Raw genomic sequence first — 15792 nt, forward strand, 5'->3', positions numbered from 1 at the left:
TACCACCTCTATCTCAAAGTCTTGAGGATATAAAGCAACACACCATGGCAGCCATGTCAATCTAAAATGTTATATGTATGTTGTTTGTAATTCATAACTCTTTAACTGCAAGTCATTAGTACAAATACTTGCCTATCCCATACTTCTTTCTCATCTCTCCCTCTCCCCAAGTTTGGCCGCATTTAAGTCTCTATTAAATATTCTAGGTTTCAAGCAGAATATGTGAAATTCTCAGTAACTCCGTATTTCCCATGATGGTATGGAGATTTGAAATTCTGCCTCTCTTCCCTCCGTAGAAAGTGGTTTCTTTGCAGTGGGGGGAGCGATTACTTGGAAGATACACTAAGTATAAAAAAATGAATCTAGATAAATTATTGACCAGTGAATGTCTTTGAAATATTTGAAAGTGACAGGAACACTAGCTCTCTGTCTTGCAAGTGTCTTGTGTGCAATATTTTTCTGTTACATTAAATGATTTCAAGAGGTCTTTTAAAAAACATACACAATAGGCTTTAAAACAAAATGTTAACTTCACTTGCACATGCCAGGCTTCCTCAAACTAAAAGATCTGAAGAAGCTAAAAGAATAAACACAGACAGTGAGGAGCAAGCAATCTGATCATAAAGCCTTCAAAAAGGCAATTTGCAAACTGTAAATTCACTAGGGGACAGTGTGAATCCTGTAATTAAAAAAATATATAATCTCAGGCCCTTTAAGACAAGCAGAGCTTCTGCTTAAAGGAAGAGAACTGTCTTCTATTTGGACCCCATGTGGAGCGACACATTCAAATGTAGTATCTTAAAGATTAACATGAAAAAACCATCCAAGTGAGGACAACCAGGAGAGTGAAGGGTCTGAAAACCTTGTCACATGAGAAGACACCTAAGTGTGCATGTAATAGATTTTTTTTTCTATATAGCTCTATAAGGCTACACTGGGAATGGGAGATAAAAGATACAAGGAACTGATTTTGTTCAATGCAAGGAAAAGCTGTCCATGAATGAAGGGTGCAGCCTTGGTGAGGTAGTGAGCCCTTTGTCACTGACAGCGTTCAAGAAGGACACGGAATGCCATCTTCAAGAGGTGTCATGGAATGAGTTCCTGTGTTAAAAGGGGTTCGGACTTTCTAAATGACTTCTAAGGTCACTTCCATCTCTATGATTTTCCATTAATAAATGACAACCTAGTCCTTCTGCAAGCTCAGACAATGCAAATTCCCAAAGAACATGCCACAAAAGTTGCAGACTAACACAAAATTTATCTTAGGTGTTAGCTGTGTTATTTTTCCACGTAATTTCGTTAAATTGTGCATATGTAATAAAAACAAATTAAGTAGACACAAGCAAGAGTTTATGTTTTGAAAGCAACTAAACATTCTTTTCTATTTTGAGATAATCAATTTAATAAGTATTTTGCTAGATAAGAAATATTTATCTAACCATGAATGATTATCAATTTAATAAGTATTTTGCTAGACAAGAAAGATTTCTGTAACGACAAAGTTTTGTTTTATTTACTAAATTAGAAAAAAAAGACAATCTTACGGGATAGAAACATGTCAAATTTAGAAAATTCATATTTTTATTATGTCTGTGCCGTGAATCACCTACAAACAAGGAGCATTTATACAATATTCACAATCTTTTCTCAGGAAATGCCAGGCACTGAATTTTATTGAAGAAATTATAGTAGCAATTACTATAAAACGTTGTGTTATTGGCATTTATCATAAAAATATTTTTTACATATCAAACAAAATAATTATAAATAGGAAGCTAACTGAATGTAAGTGCAGAGTCTAAAGGAGAACAAGTCTAGTTCACTAACATTCATTGTCTTTTAGACTGAGAAAGGTAACATTCTAAGGAAAACAACCCACAGGGTCTGTCTTGCTAGAATTCATTGTTATATTTCACTGGTTAATTCTTACCTAATTGCCTTCCTGCTTGCCACACTATTATTGTCAAAACTCGCTGCTGGAAAAGAAAAGATAAAAGGATCACTAGTGCTAATTTTGTTCTATTTCAGTGTGTCCTTAGCATCTAACAAGGCATTAACCCTATAATATTAGCCTGAAGGAACCATTTGCTGTTTTAAAACAATGAATACCTAAACACCATAAAAACACTTAGATGTGATTGCCCTTTCAGCTTTATTAATTTAGGCAAAATGACAGAGTAATTTATATGGTTTGCACCTGACAGGGGCAGAGTCTTTACTAACGCAGTTTACACTGAGCAGGAGATCCTCCCTCAGGCTAAGGTTGAACTTCAACCTACTGTTGAGCAGAGTGCGAAGCAAACACATGTCACCAAGTACTCTATTTCTATCAAGACAATCCCTTCAGAAATCCACATAGATGGCACACCACCCTGCAAGTGCTCAAACCTAAAGCTGAAAGAATATATGTACCCAATAAAGACTATTTGATCATCAATCAATCTAGAGACTGAAGTATTATTTTCCTGAATCTTTTGTATTTAAGATATCCCACTTTTCTAGTATGACATTACAGCAAAGTTTTAAGTGCTTTATACTATATAAGATGTTATTTCTCCTAATATTGCCACAAATACTACAGTCTTCGTCATAGAGAAATCTTAAAAATGTTGGGACATTTCAACTGTCATGCAAGTTCTAAACAAACAGAAAGAAAACAAACATGGACTTTAAACCCACAAGGAAAAAAGTAAAATAGTCTTGCTGTTCAATGTTTGTAGTAAGTAAAATGTTCTCTATTGTAGCCTTCACTAGCACAGCAGTACTGCCCTATCTGTAGCATCAATGAAAGAGTTACAGCGAAGAAGCACATACACTGGGTTTAGAAAGAGACCATAAAGAGCCTTTAGATTTTTCCCACACATGCTCAATCACTATAACACATTTTTACTACTACCTAAAATATTTCATATTGAAATTTCAGTCTTTGACAAAGTATGCAAGTCTTCAATGAAAATCACGTAATATATATTTGACAAAGCATGGTAAGTAATGATAAAACATTACAAACCAATACTGATGCTATGCAAGCATACATACAAAAAGATTTTATATCACCTATGAAGAATTCTGTATTCAAAATAATACTTTAAATACTTACACATGATTTTACAGGTAAATTTCCTATATATCACAATTTATTGAGGAGTCAGAATTGAACAATTCCATTTCAATGCAAAGAGTTTAGACCCAAAAGACACAAGTAACCATTTAAACCTATGTCTGCCAGCCAAATTGTGAGAACAAATATAATGTTACTTGACACAGTAATCTAATTTAGTCTTTATCATTTTTGAAGTGAAATTATGCTATACTTAAGTATCATTTTGTGTGTAAATGTGTTGAGGAATATAGAGAAGTACTGATGAGAAAAACATGTTAAACATGATGCTTTTATTTTTGGCCAAGTGAGGTAATGAACTGTGATCTAAAACGGTCAAAAATTAAACAACATATTTAAAAACCTGATTTAACCTCCCCAAGCTAGTCTTGCTACATTTCACATAAATTTCTATCTGTGCATATTTACTTACTATTAAGTATTAATATACATATAAAGAAAAGTTAAGACCAATTCAATAATGTGGTGTTAAAATGTCAAAATAGTCTGTAACAATGTCAAAATACTCCAGCCTACCATAAGCTCTTCAAATATATTTTTCCATTCTACCTATGTGCACTACCAACAACCAATAGTCAACATGCAAGATCTATTATATTTTGTAGGTTCTATCTTCTAAATTGATTCACTCATACCATCAGGTCAAAGAGGTAAGTACTTAAAAGGAAGAAAGTGATTAATTTAAAATGTTGTGTTGAGTTGTATCTGAGCTTGTGGCTAGTATGAATTAATAAAATAGGGGCATTTATTTCACCATCTCTAAAAGTCGACAAATCAGCTACAATAAGGGCTGCAATTTGGATCTTTTGGACATTCAAATATAGCAGGAATATTAGAAACATTAATAACCATTATTAATTTTAACCTGATTTTAGTGAGGTTTTGTTTTGTTTTTATAATAAAGTTGCTTTGGGTAAATCTTTAGTCATTTCTTGCCAGTTAAGATGCATAAAGTCAGGAAGCATCCTATTTTCTCAGATTATTTGAAAGAGCTCCATTAACTTCTCACCTCCATTAACTTGTCACCTCTATTAATTTGTGCTTTTGACAAACACAGTTTTTGAAAAACAAATATAGCTGGTTTATTTTTACAAACTAGCCTATTTTTTTTACTTCATAGAAAACAAGTGTAACACCCAAAGAGATAAAAATATCCTGGAACATAAACAGAAAGGAGCATTAAAAAATCTGAAAATAAAATGATGACAGGATTTAATTCTGAAATGGCCTCATTTTTCAGCACTTTCCAGGGAGTTGCTTCTCTTGGACTGAGAGCATAACCACACTTTCTCAGCATCTGAAAGCCTTTCAAAGAATGAGATAGATGTAATTGTGCATCTCTACCTCACATAAAACAAAAACTAAGTTAAAAAATGGCAACTCACCACAGCTCTAAATACACAATTAAACTAAGGCAGGAGAAGTTTTCCACATCTTTCCTACTGATAAATATTTTTAAAGGAACACTCAAATTTAAAACATTCTTTTCAAAAGCTTTTCTCGTACTAATATTTTCTTTTAAAAAAGATTCGGTTTTACTCCACCAAAAAGGATCATGAACAAAAAGAACATTTTATTATATCTCCTGGATTTTGCCTTTAAAGCAACACTGCACATTTAAAAATTTTGAAAATTTCTAGAAAGACTTCCCAGTGCACTTCAGTACATATTTACTTAAAATACATTTTTAAAACAGACATTTGTAGAATACTTTTTCAACCCCCATAATATAAATAACTGCTCATAGAGATATAATATGCACAAATTCAAACTTACACTTGAGAACTTGAATGATAAAGCTGAGAAATATGTAATATTAAACGTATTAATATTCATACACAACTAAAGTATAAAAGCCCCAATAAAAGACTCATTTTCTGATCCATGTTAACTCTGCTTTTAATTCATGAAAAAATAGTATAGAGGCATTACCATATTTAACACACCACCATCAGTTTTTTAATGCCATTACACAGAATAAGTCATCCTAAGTGTTTTAGATATTCAAAAATTCAAACAAATCCAACATATGTTAAATATTAAAGTTAATTCTTTTGCAATTCCTTAGTTACGCCTTTGTACTTTCACACTGGTAATTAGATTGCCATTAAACACTTTAAATAAACATAAAGTTTAGAAAAACAAAACAATGATGAAGTGTGGGCATGCCAACATCTTTAAATGTAAGCAAGCTTGAGGTTTTTAATCCTGTAGGTTTTTGGATTTTGCTGTTTGGGGGCTCCCCCGCCCCCGTTTTGCCACAAGGTAGATTCATGAATGAAATACCACTTTAATATCCTATTTTCTCTCACTTACATGTATGCTGGAGAAAGTGGAGTTGACCTGGATGTTTTAAGCACAGGAACTGGGAATTTCCAGATAGCAGGAGAGCTCGTTTTCCATTTCAATGGCATGTTGTCACCACGGTACTACAATAACAGTAAAGAGCGTTTCCATAACAGACTACCAACTAGGACTTCCATTCCACACTGTACTGACACAGCAGTGGCTGCCGCGGAGAACAAGCAAAGGATTCTGCCAGTGCCCTTAAACCGATGCTTCCAATCTGTAAAATAGGGCTGTAAGGTACCTCCTTAAATTCTTCTGTTCCCTAAAGCAATATGATGATTCTATCATTTCAACTCAACAATAGTGCCAGAAAAGCGCTGACTGCAGTATATTTTTTTTTAAGACTGCACTATGCATACCATACAATGCAGCTTTATTTAATAAAAGCAACCAGGCTTTTTTTTTTTTTTTTTAAGCTTGCAATACCATTGTTCTATCTTAACAGGGATACTGCAGCACTGTACTATATTCTGCACCTATTAACCTGATTTCTGACCAATAGTAGCAAGAAAAAACATAGATGGGTTTCATATGAAAATGAAACAACATACCTACTCAGAATACACTTGTCATCCTCTGAACAATCTTCTTTTGAGCTGCAACAATACAAATGAGATATAAACCTCAGCATAGCCTTAGGCCACCGCTAACAGAGATCAGTGACTAAATTCAGCAGCCTGCTTTCCTCCTGTGCAAGCTCTGGCCACACAATACAAGAATGCCATTATGGGAAAAGCCCGTTTCAAAAATTCCAGTCCCTCTGTTTTCCAGCTAGGAGAAGGCAAAATGTAAGAAGAATATAAACTGCTGCAGAACTCTGCAAGCTCTTCTAGTAGCTTCTGATTCAAGTTGCTCTCATTTCCCTATTCTTATTTCCAAGCTGAGATGAGCAAAATCTCATACATTTACAACACGCTATAGTAACACAAATATCACTCTGTCTTCTGCAGCAGAGAAGTACAGAGTAGCATGATCTTAATAGCAGTACTCAGAGGGACGCTATCAACAATCTAATTCAATACTGCCCTCCCCTTCTCTCTCCTTTCCCCTCTTGTTCACCCCCCTTACTCCTCCCCTCCCTCCCCCGCAAACAGCTCACAAATTGCCTAGAGGAAAGACCAAAGCCGCTGGCCAAGCAGGTGTCCAGCAGGGACCACTCCAAAGCTCAACAGCGGGTCCGGTAACCTATAGGGATTAGCGATTGTCAAGGAGGTTCAAAAATTGAAGCTGCTGTCAAAGGCAGCTTGAGGTATTTCATGAAAGCAATGGCAAATAAAGGGTTCATCTATATTGTTTTAAAATACTGCCAGAAAACAGCATTGTAAATGCCCTGAAAGTGACTTTTAAGCTTCTGTTTAAAGCACCAAAACAAACTCACAAATTTTCTACACAATTCTAAAAAGTGAATACAGGTTAAATGAGTATTATGCTGAACTCTTTATTTATAGGCTGAAGAATTTTACTTCTGATATAGGCAATTCACGATCATAGTACCCTTCTGCTTCTACCTAAAAACAGAATTATCCATTTCCATCAATGCAAGCTTAGTAAAGGCAGACCATGATTGACATGAAAGCCACTACCTATTTTAAAAAATCACGCCGGGCGCGGTGGCTCACGCCTGTAATCCCAGCGCTTTGGGAGGCCGAGGCGGGCGGATCACAAGGTCAGGAGATCGAGACCACGGTGAAACCCCGTCTCTACTAAAAATACAAAAAATTAGCCGGGCGCGGTTGTGGGCGCCTGTAGTCCCAGCTACTCGGGAGGCTGAGGCAGGAGAATGGCGTGAACCCGGGAGGCGGAGCTTGCAGTGAGCCGAGATCGCGCCACTGCACTCCAGCCTGGGCGACAGAGCGAGACTCCGTCTCAAAAAAAAAAAAAAAAAATCACTGCAGGGACAAAGAGCTCATATTTACTTTCAAGCCTGTATCCAAACAATAAACTCATGCTTCCAACTTAAATAGTTGGCTTTTGGATACTCTTTCCAAATTATTCCTAGTTTTTAAAGATTGAGATTTAGTCCCCAAAGAGGCTTTTTCATCTGCATTTTAGAAACACACATGAATGTTTCTATAGTAAGGAACTATTTTCAAAAATTCCAAAATACCAAATTTAATATATGAGAAATACAGCATGAAGTCAGCTAATGTAATCACAAACACCTTCCTTTTAAGATACAGACCAATATCAAGGCAAAAAGACAAACTACTATTTTCCTGTGAAGCACAAAACATATATGTACATGCAGTATGTACATATACACACACATACATACATATATGGAAAGAGAAAGCGTACTTTGAAAGACTGACAAGTAATATATGAACTTTGTAAATATTAAAATTATGTCAACCATCATTACCTTACATACAATTTTTATTCAACCTATCATACAAAAGAAACAGCCCTCAAAAACCCAGTCAAGCAATTTAAAGGGTTGAATTATATGTCCAACTCCTTTTAGTACTCGCACACAAAACGGACTCATAGAAATTGTCAAAGGAATCAGAAAAAGGAATATTTATCAATGCGTTAGTGGCCAAAATATATTTAAAAGTTTTTTTAACCTGCCACTAATATGCATAAATTATAGTCAATATTTTACATTAGAAGGCTTTCTGCAATAATCCTTAATGGTTATATAGCAGAAAGCCCTCAGGTATAATCAGCACGGGCAACTTGTTTGAAATCCAAAGAAGGAGAAATACATACACACACACACGCACGCACACACACAGCCACACACACGTATGAACACATCAAGTTTGAAATGTCTTATTCCGCAGTGAGTTTCAAACAAATTTTCAAAACCCGAAGCATTTGCAAACATTTAAAAATATAAAACATAAAGCAGCTATATATTATGTAGTAAGGAGGTGATGTTTTAGAAAAGAAATTCAATCATTTTCCAGCTTATGAATCTTTTTGTTTGCTTGCTTTTTTGAGATGGAGTCTCCCTCTGTCACCCAGGCTGGAGTGCAGTGGCACAATCCAGGCTCACTGCAACCTCTGCCTTTCAGGTTGCAGCAATTCTCCTGCCTCAGCCTCTTGAGTAGCTGGGATTAGATGCACCTGCCACCATGCCTGGCTAATTTTTGTATTTTCAGTAGAGACAAGGTTTCACCATATTGGTCAGGCTGGTCTCGAACTCTTGACCTCAGGTGATCCACCCGCCTTGGCCTCCCAAAGTGCCAGGATTAAAGGCGTGAGCCACCGTGGCCGCCCTACTTCACCTTCTGAGAATAAAGATCCAAAAACCTATGTAAAAACATGGTAGTGAAGTGTTTCCAGCAGTTTATCTGTCTATGAAGGCTTCTCAAACATTGATGAGTGGAAAACAGGCAAGTTAAGGTCGAGTTTTCCAAATTCCCAAAAAGGGAACCACCACAAACAAGTGAAGATCACTTTATTGTAAAGATTATTCTTCTTCTACAAGAATATTCTTCTATAAGTTATTATTCTTCTATAAACAATCAACTGATTCAAAAAAACCAACATATTTTTGTCTAATTTCATTAGGCTCCAAAGAAACTAATACCACGAATCTTCTATGTCAATTTTCAGTCTAGATTCCTTGCAGACTTAATATTTAATATTTGTTTCTGTGGTACTCCAATAATTTTATTCTTTGTTCAGAGTGAAAAGAAAGTATGGCTGCCTCCCTACACCCCATCCTCAGCACTCTAAAACACCTAAAACCCTAAAAGCATTATATCTGATGGTGGAGATGTATACATATTCAGTTCTTACTTTTCCTTTAATAAATTATTAAGTCACTTATAATTACCTCTCATGAGCAAACAACTATTATGCCAAAGTCCTTAAAAATAATCCCTTTAGGCCGGGCGTGGTGGCTCACACCTGTAATCCCAGCACTTTGGGAGGCCGAGGTGGGCAGATCACGAGGTCAGGAGATCAAGACTATCCTGGCTAACACAGTGAAACCCCATCTCCACTAAAAGTACAAAAAATTAGTCGTGTGTGGTGGCAGGTGCCTATAGTCCCAGCTACTTGGGAGGCTGAGGCAGGACAATTGTGTGAACCCGGGAGGCGGAGCTTGCAGTGAGCCGAGATCGTGCCTCTGCACTCCAGCCTGGACGACAGAGTGAGACTCTGTCTCAAAAAATAATAATAATAATAATCCCTTTAATCAGAAATACAGTTCATGAACAATACTTTACACTATTAATTCACTTAACAACACTATTCCTCACATATCATTTAGAAATAAACTTCAGCCAGGTAAAATCATCCCAATTACGAGTTGGCAGCATCCAAACAAATCAGATGTTACTACCCTGGTGGAGAATCCAGTCATAACTATGGAGTGTAATTATAATTCCCATTACATTCTAGAACTAAAAATATGTTCACCTATGGAATGAACAAAAATGATTAAACACATATTTTAAATATAATTTTATGCAGGCCCAGTGTCCCACTACTTTAATATTTAGAATAGCAAATGTCAAAAAACCCTTGGTCACATCATAGGAAACACTTATTTTGATTACAGAACACTTGGTTTCTATTATGTACAATTGCATAAAACAGGAGAGAAAGACATCATACATAAAAGCTCTTCAACACATTTTATGAACATTAATCAGTTAAAAAATACCTGTGACATGCATAGCTCAGAGATGTAACAAACAAAGGACAATGATGGGTCTTGGCCAAAGCTACAAAAAGAGCCAACTCTTAGAATGTAAAAGGAGAAGATTTTTTGAAATTTTAGGACTCTAAGAATTCATTTTTCTCAGTACCCTTATTGCATAAATGAAAACACTGAAACCCAGAGACGCTAACTTGCCCAATGTTGTATCACAAGCTAGCAGCAAAAGAGGAACTAGAAACCAAATTTCAATCTCCTAGTACAGGACTCTTGTAGAATCCCTACTGTTCTTCCCAATGAGACCATTCCACAAGATGCATGTTTCTATTTGAAGTGAACCACATTCTATAAATGTCTCAACGTATTCTAAAGAAACAGGACTACAAAGAGATATCAACTCTTCCAATTCTATGTTCAATGAAAAATAGAAGTGGGAGAAAAATACCATAAAAGAAAAGCTGTGCATGAAGAACCATTTCCAAAATCTTAATTCCAGAAGATGTTTAAGAATGTTCAGGGCCGGGCGCGGTGGCTCAAGCCTGTAATCCCAGCACTTTGGGAGGCCGAGACGGGCGGATCACGAGGTCAGGAGTTCGAGACCATCCTGGCTAACACGGTGAAACCCCGTCTCTACTAAAAAATACAAAAAACTAGCCGGGCGAGGTGGTGGGCGCCTGTAGTCCCGGCTACTCGGGAGGCTGAGGCAGGAGAATGGCGTAAAAACCCGGGAGGCGGAGCTTGCAGTGAGCTGAGATCCGGCCACTGCACTCCAGTCTGGGCGACAGAGTGAGACTCCGTCTCAAAAAAAAAAAAAAAAAAAAAAAAAAAAAAGAATGTTCAGGAAAAAAAAGTAAGTATAACTTAAGCAGTCACGGTATGAGAGAAAAGGTAAATATATTGCCAATACTCTGATATTTTTTCTCAGTGTAAATGTTCCTAAATAATTTTATAGCAAAACTTAATTTGCTAACTGACTGCTACAATTTGTACCACCTCACCAAATGAACTAACATATCGTGTTTCTAATCTCTTGCTCCATTTTTTTCCTGATGTCCCCTAAGAAATTACCTACTTTTTCGTGCAAGTTTTGGTTAATCCTGTGGTAGGTACAGCTAAAGACTAATAGCCCTAGTCAGAGTTTGTATGAACAGGCACTGTGTAATCTTTTCAGTTCTGAAATGTCTCTTCAGATTAATCTAAAATATCCATGTTATTCACAATGCTCAGACAAGACTGCAGATCATGCCAAACTGTGTGCTTTGTTTATGTTCCACCAATCAGTAAAAGTACTTGGATGGCAACCAAATAGGACTGTTAAACCCTTTAAAACACACAAAAAATTCTGGAGAGCAGAGCAAAATTCTTGATACATTAAGGGTTCCTTCTTACAGGAAATAAAATTGTTCACATTCATGGCTATGTACACTTACACAGTTACATGCATGTGTGTTTGTGTGTATCTTTTATACACATATACGACTATATATTCGTGCATGTGTGTGTCTCCTTTATTTGTTTCAGGAAATCATCAAATATATTAAAAATTTCTTACTAGATACTCAGATATGTAGCCTTGCCACAATAAAAAATGGAAAATCCCAGATATTTCTCAAAGACAACTACACTGGAAAGTTTTACATTGGAAATTTCCTTAACAGAACTATGTGAAACCTAGTAGGCCAACAAAGAATCTACAAAGACATCCCCTTTTGTAGCTATGACTATGCCTTGGATTTATATCAAAGGTATCAAACAATATAAATTAGTCAAAATCATCAAACAATACAAACAATGCTATGCAGGCACACACTCATGTATATGCACAGAGAATTCCTCACACCATGATGGCGTAAGCAATGTGAAGGGCAGTATTCTTCCTATCTGTAACATTTCCATAGGATAAGAAGATAAATATCCCTTATCTTATTAAGATAAACAAATAAATAAATATTTATTTATTTCCATGTTGAGCAGAGAGAAAACAGCAATAAGAGATGCTGGTGTGTTGAAAAGGCAGGAACACTAGGTAATGGGTCCAAAGGAGAAGACAATAGGGGTGAGGAAGGTAATGACTGGCTGTAAGGGGAAAGGAAAGCCAGAGTGGTAGTAATTGCTGAAATTTACATAATACTTTTTATAGTTGGGTGTCAGATGAAAGAGGTTATGGGGCTAAGACAGGAACTGGGGCAAGTGGGCAAAAATACAGAGACTGAGCAGAGAACAAAGATCCAGTTGTTGGGGGCCCAATGATCCACAGATTCTGACTACCTTTACTCTTTCACTAAGGCTGAAAAAAGGAGTAACACTGAATGGGAAATTCAGAAGTTCTTGCCCTTCCTTATTCATTTTGTTTTCTGGCACTATCTATACTCTTTATGGCTTTTCTTTCTTTCTTTTTATTTTTCCTACCCGTGTATGCTTCAAAGTATTCCCATCTGTTTATTTAAAAAATGCTTTAAACTCCAAACCAGGATGTTTGTGTATGCTTGGGGTTGTGGTAGTGGAAATCAATGGTTTTTATTTTATTTTATTTTATTTTATTTATTTATTTATTTTTGAGACAGAGTCTCATTCTGTAGCCCAGGCTGGAGTGCAGTGACACGATCTTGGCTCACTGCAACTTCCGCCTCCTAGGTTCAAGCAATTCTCCTGCCTCAAACTCCCGAATAGCTGGGATTACAGGCATGCGCCACCACGCCTGGCTAATTTTTTGTATTTTTAACAGAGATGGGTTTTTATCATGTTGGCCAGGCTGGTCTTGAACTCCTGGCCTCAAGTGATCCACCTACCTCGACCTCTCAAATTGGTGGGATTACAGCCTTGAGCCACTGCACCTGGCAAATCAATGGTTTTTAAATATATATACTATTTACTATTTACATATGTGATTTTAGATTGCCTTTTTTAAACTGTTTGATAAGAGCAATACAGAGAGACAATTTATCATCATCAGTAGGGGTAATATATCCAATTCTCCAAAAAGATGCCATGCTATTACCACACCCTGTGCTATAGACATTTTACTTCATCTGCCCAAGATGTCTTTCCCAAATTCCTATGTGTCCCTCAAGAAGGAATCCCTAAATCTTTGTATCTTCCTAATCAAGCACCATTCCTGGCCCATTGGAAAGCACTCAATAAGTATTTGTTGAGTAAACTGAAAGGGAAATTTATAAGCAGAAGAGTGAAAATCAGAATTATATATTGAAGCCAGAATATATCCTGAAGGATTTTTAAAACACTTGTTAAACCTGCTATTACCACAAGCAGAAGTTAAGAGGGATATTTATCTGTTAATTTGATAATTTTAGGCTATAATCTCCTTAAAATGAAAAAATATATAGAAATATACTATCTTATTAAAAATAAGCATTATTGAAGGAAATCGTCCAGAATATACATATACTTTCTTAAATAAATCATTCCAATAAGAAAAACTCTATCACCTGAAATAGTGATCACTCACCTGTTTAATCATCTCTCAGCAACTTCCTAAGCATCTCCTCAAACTACTTTGAGTAAATAAAATAGTCAAGCCATTGTTAGCTTTTCTGATTGAATCTGTAAACTTATCAAAATAAAAAGCCACTTAAAATGTACAGTGCAACTGAACAATTAAGAATATGGCACTAGTGAATGAAAATACATTCATATGAAGCTTTCCAAATAGTTTCACTTATTTGTTTTAATTTTGGTAGCATCAAATATGGAAGCAAGACTGCCAAAGTGGCATGAAGACGACATAATACTGAAAGCTTTATATTTGTAAATCCTGCACTATTTTGGTAAGAAAAAAACAATTTCTAACAATGTTTATTTATGATGGTTGAAAAATTTTTCAGTAATAAGCACATCACCTACCAAATCTCAAAAGACATGCCAGTTAAACAAATTCAACATTTGCCATGTTCTATATTATTTCAGAAATATCTATACTTTTATAAAAATCCGAATTTCTGAAAGATCTTTAGAAGAGTATATTTTCTTCAACATCCCAATTTTAAATTAATGAAATAATGCTATTACCTTGAAAAATGTATATTTACATCCAAAAAGTTATTATAACATTCACACGTGCATCATAAATGTTATAACCCAAAATGAAGTTAGAAGATTACCTGGTTATCCAATCTCTTCCTCTTCCTATTTATAAATATCGTTTAAAAATACTGATAGAGTAGTCAAAATAACATTTTGCTAACCAGCAGCACTTTCACAGAAAGCTAATCCTAATGACTAATTAAGACTATTTAACACTATTTAAATTTTCTATAAGAGCTGTTTATATTCAATTGCTTTAATTTTTTACCATTTCATAGACTTAATCATTAAAACTGAATTTCCTATACATATGTCCACAGAAACTATTGTTGTCTAAAAATAAAAGGTTTTGACCAAATAATGAATGAGAAAATCTTACACTTCATAAAAGGCTCAATTTCAAACTTGAACCTTGTGACCCATTGCCATAACATGAAACCCAACAGTTTTCTTAAAGATGTCCTATGGTCACGTTATTTGCCCACTATGGCACTATCCAAGAGACTTAGCAACCTGGCCAATACCTCTGTTTTCATGACTATTTCCAGATCCTTTTCATTTTCCAATTTAGAATTCTTCTCTTTAGTGATTTTAAATTCTACAAACAAGTAAAGAGTACAGAGACAGTTATACTGAAAGATGCCAAGTGTATGGTCATAGGTCTAAATTGTAGACTCTAGCTGAAAAGTGTGTAATATAAAATTGCTATGCCTGCAAACAGAAATTCAATTAAAATCCTATGATGTACAACATCATTAGCACATGCCACATCAAGTGTTTATGTGTTGTAAAATAATCACAGCTTGTTTTGGCATTAGGTTTAGCTTTATTATTTGGATGCAATGGCTATCCAATAAAAGGGAAATCGTTTCTTTTCCTTTATCTCATGGTCTGTTACTAACTAAAGTAAATTCCATTTTGAATAAAAACAGAATTCATCTTCTAGGTTGAATCTAGATTTAAGCTAGAGGTAATCTAAATCTGGGTTTCCTGACTTCCTTTCTATGTCTGTTTACTTCAACTAATAATCAGAACCACTTCATGTCTTCAAAATCAAATATATGCTTTAAATAATCAGTTACTTCTCATGAAATTCTGAAGCTACATAACACTGAGTAAAATACATTTTCCCTTTAGCTAGCATATATTTATTCATTAATTCCTTATTCAGCTTGATTTAAGTCAGAGACACTTGAGCATTTTTATGAGTCTCCCACTACAGGGTCTAACCATTTGTTTAAATTTCTATGATATTGTTCAGAAATTAAACAAAAATATTTATGTTTAGGGGTTTCTAGAAATACCGATTTTTCATATTCAGATTTGTAAAGCACAGAACAACATAACATGTATTCCAAAAAGGGTGAAGAGGCAAGATCAAGCTTGAATGGATACTCTAAACAGGGAAAAAGTACATTTATTAATTAGGACCACACTTTCACATCTGTCAACTAAAATGCATTTATTTCAACTGAAAACTTCTTAGTATATTAACCATTACTGACAGTGCAAGATAATCTCCATAACTTCACAAATGAAATCAATCAACTTACTCTGCCTAGCCCAAAACCCCTGGAAAGGAGATACATGCTGAATGAGTTATTTCAGTCATCAATAAGTATCAAGAACTTATGACTTTGCTAGATGTTACAAATATACAAAAGAA

General features: G+C 35.3%; 1 protein-coding gene across 16 annotated transcripts in view; it reads right to left on the reverse strand.

Annotated features, from left to right (window-relative positions):
* The window catches only part of KLHL13 (kelch like family member 13), a 415357-nt gene that overhangs the window by 64346 nt on the left and 335219 nt on the right, over positions 1–15792 (reverse strand). Inside the window, exons 1-2 of one of the 16 annotated variants that reach the window (XM_005594431.4) lie at positions 6022–6487; positions 5438–5550 (exon numbers count right to left, since the gene is read on the reverse strand). The exons of 13 other annotated variants lie outside the window; for them this stretch is intronic. In XM_005594431.4, the coding sequence (XP_005594488.1) occupies positions 5438–5535 (98 nt within the window). In that variant the 5' untranslated portion in view covers positions 5536–5550; positions 6022–6487. Of the gene's footprint in view, positions 1–5437; positions 6488–15792 lie in introns of those variants that run through there. 2 more of the 16 variants (XM_005594433.4, XM_065538058.1) reach the window with 2 other exon arrangements.

Source organism: Macaca fascicularis, chromosome X (genome assembly GCF_037993035.2).
Source record: "Macaca fascicularis isolate 582-1 chromosome X, T2T-MFA8v1.1".
In the NCBI taxonomy this organism is placed as follows: Eukaryota; Metazoa; Chordata; class Mammalia; order Primates; family Cercopithecidae; genus Macaca; species Macaca fascicularis.